The 18,621-nt window shown below is 41.6% G+C and overlaps 1 protein-coding gene across 3 annotated transcripts in view; it reads right to left on the bottom strand.

Annotated features, from left to right (window-relative positions):
- ATP7B (ATPase copper transporting beta) overlaps positions 1–18,621 on the bottom strand; it is a 150,432-nt gene that overhangs the window by 65,091 nt on the left and 66,720 nt on the right. Inside the window, exon 1 of one of the 3 annotated variants that reach the window (XM_073583302.1) lies at positions 14,985–15,342. The exons of the other annotated variants lie outside the window; for them this stretch is intronic. Coding sequence (XP_073439403.1) covers positions 14,985–15,182 — 198 coding nt within the window. The 5' untranslated portion in view covers positions 15,183–15,342. Of the gene's footprint in view, positions 1–14,984; positions 15,343–18,621 lie in introns of those variants that run through there. 3 annotated transcript variants of the gene reach the window in all.

The following is an 18,621-nucleotide window of genomic DNA, read 5'->3' as shown; positions in this document are numbered from 1 at the left end:
TGTTTTTTCCCCCCATAGACTTGCATTAGCGGCGGATTTTGACTGACGGTCGTCCGTTGCATCCGTTTTTGGTCGGAACCGTTTGAATTGTAGCGGTTCCCGGGTGGAGCAGACGGACTCAAACTTTTTTTGTAGCACCGGACCGCTTTATGCAAGCGCGCATGCCCGGAATATTTGCTCAGAAAAGCATTTTATCCCTGAATATTGTTCTGGCAGCGGCGTAAAAAAAAGTCTCTATCTCTCTCCTTTTCCAGACCGCGGTTCCTTTAAATTTCCTGTCCTTTTCAACTTCGACATCCGTTTGGCACAAAACGGAAACGGATCCGTTTTTTCATCTTTGACGGATTTCAACTGATCTCAAAAGACGGAAGTGTGAAACAGGCCTTACAGACTGAATAATGTAGAAATGTCATTTTTGGCTACTTTCTCTGTAGCATTGTGGCTTCAATTAAACAGAAAGTGCAATAACCTGTGGGATCTGTCATAAAGCCTTATAAAGGTGTGTCTGAAAAAAAAAAGCAGTCAACTGCTTCTGGTGACAACCAATGTAGTGTGAATACAACCGTAGATGAAGAATGGGCTATAGGGCAAGATGCAGCATAGGACTAGAACAGGATAAAAGCAAAAAAAAAAAGATAAAAGTTATTATCAAATTAAGTTTCACAACTATAAAAGGTCTGTGTAAAGAGGACCAGGTTTAAAGTGGGCACTTTTTACTCTTATTGTGGGCAATTGGGCATTTTTTTTTTAATCAGACAAACAGTTAAAGAGATGTGGGCCTTTTTATTTAGTGTTAATTTTTGGTGTTTACCAAGGGGACGTGGCTCACAGATTCTCTGGAGGGGTGTCTTTATTAATAGAGAACAGCCTAATCTCTAGACCCTTGCTATAGCCCATATAATTAGCAATTAATAAAAAGGCCCACATTCCAGGAACCGTATGGTAATTTATAAACCAAAAAAGGAATAATCTGGGGAGCAGCAGGAATACAATAAGGGCAAATAGAGGCCACTTCTGACCTGGTGACAGATCCTCTAACATAGGATTCAATAAGATGGCAGGTTGCATCACTATTGTACACAGGAGAGAAAAGAAAAACAAAACAGTGGATTTTATCAGAATATGAAGACACGGGTACTCATGCATACTTGAGTCATGATCACTCATGAAACACTCGCTTCATTATGACCTTGCAGTGTAAACAGGCAGCAGCAAAACGCTAAAGGTGCTCATTATGTGCATGCAGCACAAAAGATAATCATTCTTGGCAATACTTTGTCTTTGCACAGGACTTGCCCTGCTGAGGACTATAGGGTGTTTTACACATAGCGATATCGCTAGCAATATCGCTAAAACATCACTGATTTTGTGACGTAGCAGCGATATCGCTATGTGTGATACTTACCTCCGACCGGCTCCCCCGCTGGTTATCGCTGATCGCGCGAGATCGGACAGCTCCATTTCTCGTCGTCAGCTTCCTGCTGGGTGTCTGGATCGCTGTGTGTGAAAGGTGAGTATCGTGCGCTGCGTCGCTGGTGAGATCTGCCTGTGTGGAAGCGATCAGTTAGCAATGCACCAGTGATCCTGACCGGGTCGTATCGCTGGTCGGATCGCTGGTGCATCGCTAAATGTAAAAGGGCCTTATGGCTGCCTATGCACACTGAACAATCTATTACAGATCGCTTAGTGCACATCATTTACTTTGGCTGCCAGTGCTATCTAGCTGCTAACCCCTTAGTGACAAAGCCAATTTTGTAAGTAACGACCAGGTCAATTTTTACAATTCTGACCACCGTCATTTTAAGACGTTATAACTCGGGAACGCTTCAACAGATCCCACTGATTCTGAGAATGTTTTTTTATCGAGACATATTGTACTTCACATTAGTGGTAAAATTTCTTCAATATAACTTGCGTTTATTTATGAAAAACAAGAAAACGTAAAATTTGGCAAAACGTTTGAAAATTTTTCAATTTTCAAACATTTCATTTTTGGGTCCTTAAATCAGAGAGTCATATGGCACAAAATAATTACTAAATAACATTTCCCACATGTCTACTTCACATCAGCACAATTTTGGAAATAATTTGTTGTTAGGATGTTATAAAGGGTTAAAAAAGTTGACCAGCGATTTCTCATTTTTCCAAATAAATTTACAAAACCTTTTTTTTTTTTCTTTTGGGACCACCTCACATTTGAAGTGAGTTTGCAGGGTCACTATGACAGAAAATACTCAAAAGTGACACCATTCTAAAAACTGCACCCCTCAAGGTGCTCAAAACCACACTCAAGAAGATTATTAACCCTTCAGGTGCTTCACGAGAACTAAAGCAATGTGGAAGGGAAAAAATGAACATTTTACTTTTTTCACAAGAAATTTACTTTAGACCCAAACTTTTTTTTTTTTTTTTTTTTTATAAAGGGTAACAAGATAAAATGAACCACAAAATGAGTTGTGCAATTTCTCCTGAGTACACAGATACCGTGTATGTGGGGGAAAGCCACTGTTTGGGTGCATGGCATGGTTCAAAAGGGAGGGAGCACAGTTTTACTTTTTGAACGGAAAATTGTCTGGAATCAATGGCAGGCGCCATGTCGCATTTAGAGACCTCCGATGTACCTAAAAAGTGGAAATCCTGCAATTCTAACTCCTACCCTAACGCAACCCTACCCCTGACCCTAATCCCAACCCTAACCCCAACTGTAAACTCAACACAACAACCGTAACTCCAACAGTAAATCCAACACAACCCCAACCCTAACCCCAACCTTAATACTAGCCCTAACGGAAAAAAAATAAATTTTTATTTTATTATTTTTACCTAACTAAGGGGGTCATAAAGGGGGATTTGATTTACTTCTTTATTTTGAGTACTGTGATAGGGTCTCTCACAGTGATCAAAATGAACTAATAGGAAAAATTTCCTATTATTGCCGGGTGCCAGCCGGCAGAGCTCGGCGGATGCACTGCGCATGCACCAGCCATTTTCTTCCAGGAAGAAGACGCTGAGGGCCGGGGGACAGAGGATACCGGAGGTACCGGGGGGTAGCTCGGGGGACCCCATTTCTCTCTCCTCTGGTATGCTAGATCATATCAGAGGAGGGAGAAATGAATGGGAAATCTGACTTTTTTTTTATGCAATCACTGTCATTCCGTGAATAACGGTGATCATGAGACTGGGGATGGTAAAAACAGACCTGAATCATGTTCTCCAGGGTCTCAGCTACCCCCCGGTAGCTGAGACCCCAGAGATTATCCGACGCTTGGGGGAGTTACAACCTTATTTCTCAGCGCTATGAAAAAGCGGTGCTGAGGAATAAGTACCCTTAACTGCCACCGTTAAAAGGCCTATAGGCTGTTGCTAAGGAGTTAAACGAACCCAATCGGTAACGGTTTAACAAATTGTGGTTGTATTGTGCTGACAGTCACTCTGTGTAAACGCACCTTTAGCTACTGCCAGAAACCCCTAGCTGCAACTTATGTCCTATAATAACAAAAGGATCAGTCATGTTGAATTCAAACTGCCCAATCCCTATTTCCCATGACATCTGCTATAGGAGATGCGCAGGACACCCCTGTACACATTAAATGTTTAATTAGTCGGTTTCACTGAAAACAGCAGATTCAACAATCATGTATAGCCATCTTAATGCCATTGTGAGACATGTAATGACTGATAGTCTGCTCTCCTGAGCTACATATCTCACACTGGTAATGCCCCTTTTCATTTATAATAGTCTCTCAAGGAGATTTATGTTTGGCCCATAGATCTTAACAGCTCATTTATATTGGAAAAATGTGGATTTCTTTAGAATAAAACATCCGGTCGCAGATATCAAGGTATCATTTTATTCAATTGAATGCTCTGTATGCCCATACAGACGGCTAGGAGGGTTGATTCTACTGACAGATGCCTCGTAAGCCAATTTCTCTTACAAAATACCTATGAAGAGTTAACAATAATACACTAATCTCCATTTGGAATTTGTCTATTGCTTCACTGCAGAAACCTAATAAGTAATGCTGTGGGGAAATAACAGCTGTATAATAGTGGATTAAAATTCAGATGGATACCTTGTATGTGTAAATACCAAGTGCAATCCTGCTGCCCAATTTCTGCATATCCACAGGATCCAGGTGCCACCCTCCTGCACAACGTCTGCACATATGATTCAATTAAGAGTGGTGTGCACATGAAGCTTTCTTTACCACTTAGCTCTTATCAGTCTCAAAACTTTGGTATTTCTTATCACCTTTTCACTTAGCCATTAAAAGTTATCAAACTACCCAGGAATCCCAGTTTGTATTATTTTTCTGTAGGTATGCAACATGGTGCATTTGGCGCAGGTCGGCGCACCGTCAAAAAGACGTATGTGCCGGAAAACACATACCTGCGCGCGGCCTGCGTACCCAATGCTAAAGATAGGGTACGCAGGTCGCATGCAGCGTCATGCACCCATAGGCGGAGCTAACAGGAGGAGGCGTGGCAGGGGCGGAGCTTAGCGGTGGCCGTGCACTGACCGACGCAGGTCTGTGCAACGCAAGTGTGAAAGTACCCAAAGAATAGTAATTCTCATTAATACATTAAGAGTTTACAAATATATCACATATAAAATACATCAAATATTCAACGAGATATAGAAAGTGCACATAAAAGCACATCCAATCAAATAACACAGCACAATATGTTAATATGGTGACCACAATCCAATCACACCTAATCCCATCGCATGTTTACATGTACACCCAATCAGAAGCACAACTGCTTAGCCTTACTGGAAGAACTGCGTTATTGGTCGGAGAACATGTGCACTTCCATAAATAATGGAATCATAATCTTTTCGGTTATCAAAACGCACAATGGACATCTGATCATGAAGGTCTATACTTGGTTTCAGTACAAAAATATATTTTTCCTATAGAAAACTATACAGTTCAATGGGAAAAGAACTATAAATATCTGGGGGTAATTACGGTATATATATATATGCAGGATCCCCTATAATTTAATTATCCACAGCTTCCTGATTTGTTCTATGGTGTACAATCTGCATGTTACACAACCTGTAAAACCTTAATGTCTGTAAAATCTGGTGGGAGCAACATATTACCCTATGGTGGGTCATGTATAAAATAGTCAGACTGATCCACCAGAGGGTAATCTGTTGCTCCCACCAGATTTTACAGACATTATGCATTAAAAGACTACCACATTCGGGCTGAATGCAAAAGTAGCCACTCTCACCTAATGTGGTTGGTATTACAGCTTCATCTGGGGGTCAAGGTGAAGATCTGGGACACCTCCAGATTAATTATTAATGCGAAACACAAGTCAGGTAATCTGCGAATCAGATTTGTTTGTGGTAATATCTTTTGTTGTCTGAGGTCTGTTGGATTTGAATGTTACTCTACAGTACATTAGGAATACCTGTTTGAGTAACATTCCTGTTATGGGATTTATGTTAGGCCCCCTTCACAGGTCCGTTTTTTTATGTCCGTATGCAATCCGTTTTTGTAAGAACCACAAATAAGGACATATGAACACCCATTGTATTCAATGGTAGTGCGCACGTCAGGTTTTTCCACATGGAACGCGCGTCCGTGTGAAAAACTTGCAGACGTGTCCCTTTTTTTTTAACATACCACTGAAGAAATGCGTGATGGACACATGCACACTGAGGACACATGAATTACATCAGTGCGTCATCAGCAGGACACGTACTGGCACCTGGGAAAAAGCAGTAGTTTGGCGCTGTTCGCATGCACCTTGTCCAACCCTCATCATTCTCGCCTAGTCTCCCTGCGATCAGCGAGACCAGGCGAGTCATGACAGCTGTAGTCAGCGTCCATAGTCTGTGTATCGTGCATAATAAATTTGAAAAAAAAATGGCTTGAGGTCGACTGTAATTTTCATAACAAGCGAAGGGGAAAGCCATCGGGCTGGTGGCTGATGTTAATATTCTGGCAAGGGGACAATAGCCATAAAGGTTCCCAGGCTATATGTATAGCCTGTTTGCTTAGTCTTTACTGGTTATTATAGGGGAACTGTGTCACTCCCCCTCAAAAAAAAATAAATGAAGTGGGGTCTCACCTACAGTTGTGCTCAAAAGTTTACATACCCCAGTAGAATTTTTGCTTTCTTGGCGTTTTTACAGAGAATATGAAGGATAACACCAAAAATTTTTCTCCACTCATGGTTTTTGGTCGGGTGAAGCCATTTATTGTCAAGCTACTGTGTTTTCTCTTTTCAAACCATAATGACAACCCAAAACATCCAAATGACCCTAATCAAAAGTTTACATACCCTGGTGATTTTGGCCTGATAACATGCACAATAGTTGACACAAATGGGTTTCAATGGCTACTAAAGGGAACATCCTCACCTGTGACCTGTTTGCTTGTAATCAGTGTGTGCATAAAAACTGAGTGAGTTTCTGGGATACAGACAGACACTTTCATCCAGACACTGACGTTTCTGGATTGTGAATCATGGGGAAATCAAAAGAATTGCCAATTTTTATATTTACTAACCATCAAGGCTATGCAGACAGCTACAGGCTGACATTAATAGACTAGAAAGGGGCCGTGGATATTGAACAACCCTCAGCTGCCCCAGAAATGGCACATCCATCAGATGCGCCAGTTCTGGCACTTAGGCTTCACTCTTCCCACTTGCCCTGTTGTGGTGGCAAGAGGGGTAATAATTGTGGGGTTGATATCAGCTGTTTTATAGCCACTGACATCAAGCCCAGTCGTTAGTAATGGAGGCATCTATAAGACAACCCCCATTACTAACCCCATAGTCAAATATAATAAAGACACACAGAGATAAGAACTTTAATTGAAATAAAAAACACAGGCTCCTTTATTTGAAATAAAAGCCCTGACCCTCTAACACATTTATTCCACAAAAATAAAAAAAGTTAGGGTATGTGCACACGTATGCAGAAAATTCCTGACAGAAAACCGGACTCCTTCCCAGAAAACACACGTTTTTTCCGCGCGTCCCCAGTCTCATAGAAAATAGCTAGAAATGCAGATTTTTCTGCAAAATTAATGAGCATGCTGCGTTTTTTTTTCGCGGAAAAAAAATGCATCGATATGCACAAAAAGTGCAGAATTCTTTAAAATGAATGGGATGCTTCTTGTAAGCATTTTTGCCCGTAAAAACGCTTACGTGTGCACACAGCCTTATACTCACCTTTCCGCTGATGATCCATTAATGGCCATGTCCCACGATGATCTGAATGGTTTGGTGAGTGGTCAGATCAGTGATGAGACCACTCTCCACTCCAGCTGGTACACACCGAGCTGAACATGAGAAGCCCGGCTTGTGACCTGCGGTAACCTTAATGACATCACAGACGGTCTCACGATCAACTAAAACAGCGAGAAGAGTGGAGGTCAAGTGCCAGAATTTGAATCTGATGGATGCGCCATTTCTAGGGCAGCTGAGGACTGTTGTTCTTAGTCTGGTTAGTAAATATAGGGGAGAGACCACTCTTTTATGGGGTCCCCCTATAATAATAAAAAAAGGCTAAGCAAACAGAAGATATTAATAGTCTGGGAACCTTTATGGCTATTAGCCCCTTCCTAGAATATTAACATCAGTTGTTGGCTTTCCCTCAGCTGGTTATGAAAACTACAGAGGACCCCTCACCATTTTTTAAAATTTTTTTATTTAAAAAATACATACAAGTACAGAAAAATAAGAACGCAAAGCACTGATTAGAAATCACACTGACATATTTCTAACTATCATGTTCCTCATAGGCATCTACTGTATCTCAATATGGGATCATCCTTTATACATAAAACTTTAATTTCTATGCAGTATTTCATTACATACATGTCACACTGACAACACACAGAGAACACATACGTACACACTGATGACACACAGACACGGACCACGAATTTCACTGGTTTTTCTTCTGGTACATAAACCACCAGGATGTGTGAAGGAGGCCTTATATAGGAACCAAGCTTTAGTAACAAAAAAAAGAGAAAAAAAAAAAGGGGGGGGGGGGGGGGTTGGGCGGCAAAAAGTCCTCTGTAGTAATATAGGTAGATCCACGTAGAAGACAGCACGCAGAGACCGAGTATTCCATAACAAAATATATTTATTGTTCAGATTGAAGTGACAAGCAACAAAAATGATTAAAAATATATAACAATTGTAGAGAACTAGTTTCTACCTAGAGCCATCCGGACTCTGAGCCTGACTGGTGTTTGCCACTCCTGTTTTTAATCTGAATAATAAATTATTTTTTTGTGACTTCTACGTGGATCTACCGTATGAGTAACTTTTGAAGTCGGCCATTTTGGGTCCAACTATTTTTTTTCAATGTGAAGAGGGTCATGTGACACATCAAACTTGAGAATTTCACAAGAAAAACAATGGTGTGCTTGGTTTTAACGTAACTTTATTCTTTCATGAGTTATTTACAAGTTTATGACTTCCAGTATCCGTTGTTTCAGATGCTGCACATCTCATATCTTCACAGCATAGACAGTCTACAGCCTTCAGATGACCACAATGATAAAAGTCTAAGGGGGTCAGACCGGGAGACCTTGGTGGCCATTCAACTGGCCCATGACAACCAATCCACTTTCCAGGAAACTGTTCATGAAGGAATGCTCAGACCCGACACCCATAATTAATGGTATGGTGTGGTATATGGGATACAAGGATAGTGGAGCCATTCTTCATCAATGGAAACCTCAATGCCACTGGCTATCTGAAATTGCTACATGATGATGTGTTGCCCTCTTTATGCACTGAAGATGGCACGTTCCCTGAGTTTTTCCAGCAAGATGGTGCAGCACCACATTATGGGTGTCAGGTCTGAGCATTCCTACAAGGAATCTGACCCCCTTAGACTAGCATTTCTTCTGCGGTGTTGCCATCAGTGTGTCAAGAGTGGGAGAAGAGAGTTGCATTGACAATCCAACACAATGGGTAGCACTTTGAACACATTTTATAAGTGGTCATAAACTTGTAAATAACTCATGAAAGAATAAAGTTATGTTAAAACCAAGCACACCATTGTTTTTCTTGTGAAATTCTCAATAAGTTTGACGTGTCACATGACCCTCTCCCCATTGAAAAAAATATATAGTTGGATCCAAAGTTGCCGACTTCAAAATGGCCGCCACGGTCACCACCCATCTTGAAAAGTTTCCCCCTCCCATATACTAATGTGCCACAAACAGGAAGTTGATATCACCAACCATTCCCATTTTATTTAGGTGTATTCATATAAATGGCCCACCCTGTATATAGCATGTCCTTATATAGCATGTCCTATATGTGCAATGATAGCAACAAGAATTATACATAAATTAAATGTGGATGGCGTGGATGTCCATATGAAGTGAACAGATGGAGAGTGAGCAATTATTTCCTTTGGAGGACCCAAAATCTCTAGTAAAATACCAGTTATCTACTAAGGAGTTGTGTTTTGGTTTTTGTTTTTTTCTTTTAGCATTTATAACATGGATATTGTTGAGGTCAATCAGTTTAGAATAGTGTGACGCCAAACTAAATACTGCACAAAAAGCCAAATAAATCCTACAAATGTCAAACTGCTGAAAATGAAATTTCATAAATTGTGAAATAGTTTTGAGGGATGCATTGTATCATCTCCCATTCTAATGCTGAAAGCTCAACATAACAGTCATGAGAAAATCGCAGAGCACCCTCTTTGGATTCATTGGTTTCATAAATCAGCACATAAAAAAAAAAAATCTGGTCCTTAAAAGGAATCTGTCACCTCATTTTTCCCCTATGACATGCGGCCACCGCCATCAGGGGCTTATCTACAGTATTCTGTAATGCTGCAGATAAGCCCCCGATGTAACCTGAAAGATAAGAAAAACGAGTTATATTATACTCACCCGGAGGCGGTCCGGTGGGTGTCGCAGATCCAGGTCCGGTGCCTCCCATCTTCTAGCGATGACATCCTCTTCCATGCTTCCTGTTGCGCTCCTGCGCAGGCATAATTCTCTGCCCTGTTGAGGGCAGAGCAGATTACTGCAGTGTGCAGGCTCCGGGAAATGTCAGAGAGGTCCGGCTCTTGCACACTGCAGTACTCTGCTCTGCCCTCAACAGGACAGAGAATTACGCCTGCGCAGAAGCGCGACAGAAGCAAGGAGGAGGACATCATCGCTAGAAGATGAGAGGCACCGGACCGCGACACCCATCGGACCGCCCCCCGGATGAGTATAATATAATTCTTTTTTCTTATCTTTCAGGTTACATCGGGGGCTTATCTATAGCATTACAGAATGCTGTAGATAAGCCCCTGATGGCGGTGGCCGCATCTCATAGGGCAAAAATGAGGTGACAGATTCCCTTTAAAATTACAATACAAATTGAACCTCATACTATGAACACCACCTACAAAAATTAGTTTCCTTATTTAACAAAAAAAAAAAGCCAAAATAAAGAAGCAGTGTGTGTGGAAAGTACACGCCTTGAATCAAGCGCTTCTAAAACCACCTTTACAATCAAAAACTTGAATAGTTTTCTGTATCACCATTAGTCCCTCACGTCATTCTGGACAAATTTTGGACAACTTCTCTTTAAAGGTAACCTGTCAAGTGAAAAAATACTATTACCCTGCAGATATGGGGTCAATTTGCAAATTAATGGCATTCCGAACCTGCCTGGTATCTGCACTTAGAGCCCCACTACTGGGAGGAAATGAACTATATTCTCCCGGGCAACATTCTGTGTTCAGTCATGGGGGTGGGGCTGGCACGATTTCAGTCACCGCTCAGTGTGTACAGAGTGGCTGTAACCGCGCCTACGGCACCGACTGCCAGCCAGACATTCTGTCAGTGCCGTTACAGCTGCCTCTCACTATACACAGAACGGGGACTGAAACTGTGCCGCCTCCATCCCCATAACTAAACACCAAACGTTGCTGGGCAGGAAAATAAAGTGAATTTCCTCCAGGAAGCAGAGCTGTGACAGCGGCATTTAACATGTTAATATCCACGAGTGGAGCCCGATTCCACCAGCAGCTGTTAGGGGCACATATCAGTTGTTCAATTCAGCTGACATGTACCGGAAAACTTGCCAGAGCCCACAGCAAACAGAGGGAGCCCACCTTAGATGTAACTATATGTATAAGGTGGGAAAGGAGTCAAGAGGATTGAGGCTGGTGGACATTTGTTTATGCCCAACTCTCTTAAGGTTCAGTATTTCAATTGGGTTGAGGTCTGAATATTGACTGGACTACTGCACCACCTTGATTCTTTTCTTTCATTGTAAGCCATTCTGATTGTCACAACACTTGTTACCTGGGGCCAGGGGCTCCTTCCCTGTCCCCAACACTAGGGTCGGCCTAGCTATCCCTGCCATCAACCTTGCTGTACTCCTGAATCAGCCCTATATCTGACCCCCTCCTCCAACCAGAGAAGTGGGGAGGAATGGTGTATGAATATACACAAACTAAACAAGGAATGACATACAGGGATAAAGGAAAAATACAAATCATACAAATATGCACTTACAGACAACAGGGGGGAACACCGAGGAGAAAAGGAATGTAAACCAAATAGGCGAGGAAGACCATTTGCAAACTGCCAAAAAGTCCAAGCAACAGTCACAGAACAATGCTCCAAACGCCTCTACCAACAAGAGACTCACTCCTCCACACTAGGCAGTACAAGACTAACACTGGCAATCCAGATTGCCAGAGGAGAGTATATAGCAGAGGTGAGTGGGCAATACTGCACAGCCAAGATCATCCAAGCAGGAAGCCTTCATAGACTCCAAGATGAACATTTTAACCCCTGCACTGCTAACAGAAACCTGCACCGTTTATGAAGGAGATGTGCTTCTAATCAGTTCAGGAATAAGTGAAATCAGACACTGCAGTCTTCTGGCCCCTCTGTCACGGTAAACCTTTGACACTGATATAGATTTGTCGGTGTGCCTGGGATCATTATCCTTTTGCATGACCCGGTTTTGGCCAAGTTTTTGGATAGATGGCCTCAGAGTTGGCTCTAGGTACACAGAGGAGTTCATGGTGAACTCAATAACTGCAAAGTGCCAAAGTCCTGTGGCTGCAGAAGCAGCTGAAATCATCTCCCCTCCACCACTGTGCTTGACAATTGTTATGAGGGATTTGTGCTGATATGTTTCATTTGGTTTTCATCAAATGTAGAGCAGAGAATTACGGCCAATATCTCAACTTTAGTCTCATCTGTCAAAGGATAGTGTTCCAGAAGACTTCTAGCTTGCTCTAATGCAACTTTGCAAACTTTAGCTATGCTGCCATGTTCTTCATAGAAAGAGTCTTTCTCCTGGCAACCCTTACAAAAAAAAAAAAAAACCTTGCTCAGTCATTTTGTAATTCTTTTCACAAGAGCACTGTGGGTGATAGTCTGATCAGGGAAGCTGACTGGCAAAGGGGGATAGGGAGGCCGCAACCAAACAAGGAGGTCCAGAACATAAGCAGAAGTGTCAGACAGGTGGATGATCAGAAAAAGAGGAAGATGTCAGAAAACAAGCATCTATTATCAGGACAAAATCAGACAAAGCTGTGGACAAGGTGTAAAGGAGGGACAGGACTGTAGTCATGACTTTTGATACTGTAACATTGATGTTGAGCCTTTCCCCTACAGAAAACTGTATTCATCTCTTCAGCATACCTGCATCTCCAAATCCAGATTTCCCTGGGCACTTCCCAGGCGATGACGGTCCCTCCTTCAGGCGACCCCCAGTAACGGAGACACAGTCAAGGTTAACTTGAACACTCTATTTACTTAATACTTCACACGTTACATCCACACTTGGCACATCATGATATTCACTTGTTTCCTCATCTTTCCCTGCTTGGCTGTCACTTCTGTGCAGTACACGCCTGGACCGGACCGTCCTATACAGCTCCCCAGTTCCTTCCTGGCCTGATCTCGCCATGATGACAATTCCTTCTGCCTGTTTCGCCCCAGACTCGCAATCATCAGTCACCAGGTTTGGTTTCCTCTGGTAAAGCATCCCCGCCTGTCTGTACTGAACTCATCGAAGCTCCAACTTCCTTCATTTCCTCAGTCCAACCAACTCCTGCCCTAAAAGCATCTGCCTAGGTGATAAATGACCACATCTTCCCTTTCCTGCACTGGCCCACTGCTATGACACACAGTGGCCATAGGTAACGTGGGCTGCAGGACTTTAACATTACGTGGCTGCCGAGCTGTTTGGGCCTATAGGCCATGTGGACACTTGGGCACCCTGGCCCCGTCTGACCTAATCTTCCTAGAAACTTCTGTCTTACTACCCAGCAGCCCCTCCTACAATTAACCCTCCATAAACATCCGATAAGCTATACCTACAATGTCCACTAGTATGCCCCCATCTAGTGGTCCACAAGAGAACTACACTTACCCTATGTAAAAGAACTATCTACTAAAGTGCCCTCCACTAATGTGCCCAAAAGGATGCACTCACTTACCCTAAACTGTACATGAATATCAGTATAACACTAAAAAACGCAGTCTCCAAAGCATGGTAACATGTATGGCAGTACCAAAAATGTGAGCGGTAATACATGATCCTATGTAGCAGTACCGCAAGCATTCATCATGGACATTATCAACATTAGCAACATGTAAACATTATCTGATCAAGGACAATTAGAATTACCGCCTTGTTTCCCTTTTTCTATCTCACCCACTTACACTGGTAAAGGGAACAACAATTCAGGAACTTTTATATCCAGCAGTTCCACATAAAACCAGAGACAGAAGTTAACCCTCGAGCTTCCAGCCAAGACGACACCACATGTCCTGGGGAATGGCACATGAACACCTCATATATGCTCCATATTACTGGTCACAAATGGACGACACTGTCCAGTGACAAAAGCAGAAACAGAGGGGATGGGTACCGCTAAGATGTCACAATTGTACAGTCTTGAAGTTGAAAATTTAACAAGCTGAGGCCTTTGGAGCCTGATCTCTAGCTCTTGAGTCTCTTGCAATTTCCTTGAGCATTGCAAGGACTGAACTTGGTGTAAATTTGCTGGGTTATCCACTTCTGGAAACACTGATGAAAACTTTCCACTTGTGAATACACTTTCTCACTGTATAATCGATTCCAAACTGCTTAGAAATGGCCTTATATCCCGCTTTCTAGATTGATGAAAAGCCACAATTGCTTCACTAATATCAATGCTGATATCTTCCCTCCTTGGCATTGTGTTGCCAAACGCATGAAAGCGGCAGAGCAGCAAACTGACAAAACTTCTGCAATTATAGAGGTGATCACATCTGCTGATGAACTATGAATCAATGGCATTTGATAAGCAGCACATTGGTGCTACTTACCCTCTAAATTCCTATGAGAGCAGTAAGGGTGTACTTACATTTTTAATGTTCTACTTCTACATTTTGGCTTAGGCTTAAATAAATAAGGACACTGTGTAATTTGTCATGTGCTCTTGACCCTGAGGTTGTATTTACCTAATTTTTTGACCTTTTATCGACCAGATGTGGGGTTTTTAAAGTCAAAGTTCGAAGAGGGCATACTTCTAATGTCATGAGAAAAACAAGCTATATCATGTACATATGATAAAAAAGAAACCTATATCCAACATTTAGAGAAGTTTTAATAATAATAATAATAATAATCTTTATTTATATAGCGCCAACATATTCTGCAGCGCTTTACAGTTTAACAGTTTCAAAACACAACAGCCATAAGTGACAACGTTAACAATAATACAATAATTAAAGCAAAATAAGACGACTCTGCTCGTGAGAGCCTACAACCTACAATGTTTTATGATTGTTTTTCCTACAATATATATTTTATTATTTTTTAGAAATTACTAAGGATTAACAAATTTGTTTCACAAGTTGAGTTTTTAGCACTTGCTAAAGTCTTTAAAACTATAGCATAAATTTTGTGGCTTTAGGACAATTCAATAAGCAAAATACATGTAACATCAGATATCTTGTCCTACTGACCTCTTCCTTGGGGTCTCCAGGATCTCCGGTCAGTATTCCCGATTGATCCCTTTTCTTGCAATCATCCGGAGAGTTAGGATTTGCATGTTGAGTAATATCATGAGACTTCCTATGGTCGGCCAGAGCTAGATTATTAGCCATACTTTTAACTCTTTCTTCCTTGTCATTGACGTTAAAAATGTGCTTTGCCAAAATCATATTAAGATTAGTTTTACAAGGGCGGTGAAATTAATACAAAACTGTGGATGAGACATCCAAATTATAATCCATGTAAAAGGGATGCGGCAATGAGCAGAATCCTGGCTCCGGCCACATTCGTAACATTCACGTCTCTTCCTAGGAATTAACGATCTTGTTCTGCTGAGATATTAGACTGATCTGTGTCTGCACACAGCCGTGCGACTGAGTACAAGAGGGCCGTCCCTCTCATACATATCACAAAGCACCTGGACGGCGCGCACACAATGTGGTGGCTGCATTTCACTCTCCACCCCTGTGCAAAATCTCTGCTCTCATCTTTTAATATTGGGCTCCATCAGGGTGAATGTACTAGTGTCATAATACATTAACCCTTTAAAGGACCCAGACATTTTTTTAACACTAAGTAACTGTCACTATATGAGTGGTCATAACATGCATAACTAAAATACTGCAATGCCTTGCACATGTGGTAAGCTACATAGCGAATCAGAAGAACTATACTACATTTCTAATTGGAGGTATTTGCAATTATTACTACACCCACTACATACATATTGGGATAGGATCTTGGAGACTGGAATACCAAGATGTAATTTTTTTGTTTTTTCAATAAACTCATGGATGGTAGTGTGTCTCAGGGCTCTCTGGATCACTGAAATCAAGCTCGAACACATATGATACGTTTGTCAGATGAGCCCAATTAACGGTAAACGAGTTAAGAAAGACAATCCACATTATTAAGGAGGCCACAGGTTTCAAGTAATTTGGTTAAACACCAAATCATGCAATGCCTTGGACAAAGCATGAAAGCATTAAATATTTCACAAAAACTTAATTTTTGTACTGTGAAGAGATTTGTGGCTGATACATAGTACAGACTGGTTTGCGCAGATAAAGGCATAATGAGAAAGGTTTCTGCCAGACATTTTATATTATTATGCATTTATATAATAATACATTTTATTTCTATAGCGCCGACATATTCTGCAGCCCTTTACATTTCAGAGGGGATTTGTACAGACAATAGATATTACAGCATAACAATAATCACAGAGATTATAACAAATACCAAGAGGAATGAGGGCCCTGCTCGCAAGCTTACAATCTATGAGGAAAAAGGGGAGACACGACAGGTGGGTGGGTAACAATTGCCCTGATTGTATGGACCAGCCATAATGTTAAGTGTGTAACAGTACAGACACAGAGGGCTAATGGATGCATAAAGCATGTGGGAACATGATGCAGGGAACCTGGTCATGGTAAAACTTTTGACTGTGCCACCCAGGGATAGATTAGGTTAATGTGTTGAGGCGGTAGGCCAGTCTGAATAAGTGCGTTTTCAGGGCACACTTAAACTTGTGGGGATTAGGGACTAGTCGTATTGACCAGGGAAGTGCATTCCAAAGAATTGGCGCAGCACGTGTAAAGTCTTGGAGACGGGAGTCGGAGGGTGCTGTCAGATCTGCCTAGGGGGTCTCCATTCCCCCCTTTCCTAGTGTTTGGGCTCTCCTCTCCGCAAGGAGAAATGATACTTCTTGGATATCGGTCAGACGCCTCTCTCACAGCCAAACCAGATCTCACACTTTGCACTGACGAGGGGCAGTACCCCGAAACACAGTGTCTGCAAATTGAGATTCTGGCTTGGCTTTTATCCTAAGTCATGTAACAAGGCTTGTTAAAGGGTCGCCATTGACTTTTAGGATTGCTACTTCCAATAGGTGTCACTAGAGTTCTAGTCCTCTTCCTCTTTGACGAGACAATTTGCATAATTAGCGGCTCTCCTTCCCTCACTTAGAAGGACAACAGGGCCTTGTGTGAAAAAATGATTACCCCCCTTAAAACAAATTCACTCTGCTTTACCACATCTTTGTGAAGCGGAGTTCAAATTCCCTGGCCACACACATGCCTGATTACTGCCACACCTGTTCTCAATCAAGAAATCAGGGAAAATAGGGAAGTAGACAAAATGACCTTCAAAAGCTAGACACAATGCCACAACTCACAGAAGTTCTGGAACTAATGAGAAACAAAGTAATTGAGATATATCAGTCTTTAAAAGGTTATAAAGCTATTTCTCAAGCTTTGGGACTTCAGCGAACCACAGTGAGCGCAATTATCCACAAATGGCCAAAACATGGAACAGTGGTGAAACTTTCCAGGAGTGGATGGCGAAAATTACCCCAAAAGCGTAGCGACGACTCATCCAAGAGGTCACAAAAGACCCCACAACAACATCCAAAGAACTGCAGGCTTCACTTGCCTCAGTTAAGGTCAGTGTTCATGACTTCACCATAAGAAAGAGACTGGGAAAAAATAGCCAGCATGGCAGCATTCCAAGACAAAACAATACAGAGACAGAGCAATAAGAACATCATAGCTCGTCTCAATTTTGCCAGAAAACATATTGATGATCCCCAAGGGTTTTGGGTGAATACTCTGTGGACTGAAGACACAAAAGTTGAACTTTTTGGAAGGTGTACAGTATGTCCCATTACATCTGGTGTAGAAGTAACACAGCATTTCAGAAAAAGAACACCATACCAACAGTAATATATAGTGGTGGTAGTGTGATGGTCTGAGGCTGTTTTGCTGCTTCAGGACCCAGAAGACTTGCTGTGGTAAATGGAATCATGAATTCTGCTGTCTGCCAAAAAATCCTGAAGGAGAATGTCTGGCCATCTGATCATGGCCTCAAGCTGAAATGCACTTGAGTTATGTAGCAGGACAATGATCCAAAACACACCAGCAAGTCCACTTCTGAATGACTTAAGAAAAACAAAATGAAGACTTTGGAGTGACCTAATCAAAGTCCTGACCTTAATCCAACTGAGATGCTGTGGCATGACCTTAAAAATGTGGTTCGTGTTCGGAAACCCTCCTATTTGGCTGAATTACAACAATTCTGCAAAGATGAGTCGGTCAAAATTCTGCCAGAGCATTGTAAAAGACTAATTGCCAGTTATCACAAATGCTTGATTGTAGTTGTTGCTGCTAAGGGTGGCCCAAACAGTTAATACATTTAGGAGGCAATCACTTTTTCACACAGGGCACTGTAGGTTTGGATTTCTTTTTCCCTTAATAACAAAGACCTTTCTTTAAAAACTGTATTTTGTGTTATCTTGGTCTAAAATTTTAATTTATTTGGTGATCTGAAACATTTACAAGTGATAAACATGCAAAAGAATAGAAAATCAGGAAGGGGGCAAACACTTTTTCTACTAGCATTGATGACAAATTATACCCCAAATGATTTACAGTGCCTTGCGAAAGTATTTGGACCCCTGGAACTTTTCAACCTTTTCCCACATATGCTTCAAACATAAAGATACCAAATGTACATTTTTGCTGAAGAATCAACAACAAGTGGGACACAATTGTGAAGTTGAACGAAATTTATTGGTTATTTTAGGTTTTTTTGTGGAAATTCAAAAACTGA

Source organism: Dendrobates tinctorius, unplaced genomic scaffold (genome assembly GCF_039654945.1).
Source record: "Dendrobates tinctorius isolate UK_male_01 unplaced genomic scaffold, ASM3965494v1 ptg000075l, whole genome shotgun sequence".
Taxonomy (NCBI): domain Eukaryota; kingdom Metazoa; phylum Chordata; class Amphibia; order Anura; family Dendrobatidae; genus Dendrobates; species Dendrobates tinctorius.
Note: the sequence above shows the minus strand (reverse complement) of the source record. Positions and strands in the feature narration are given on the sequence as shown.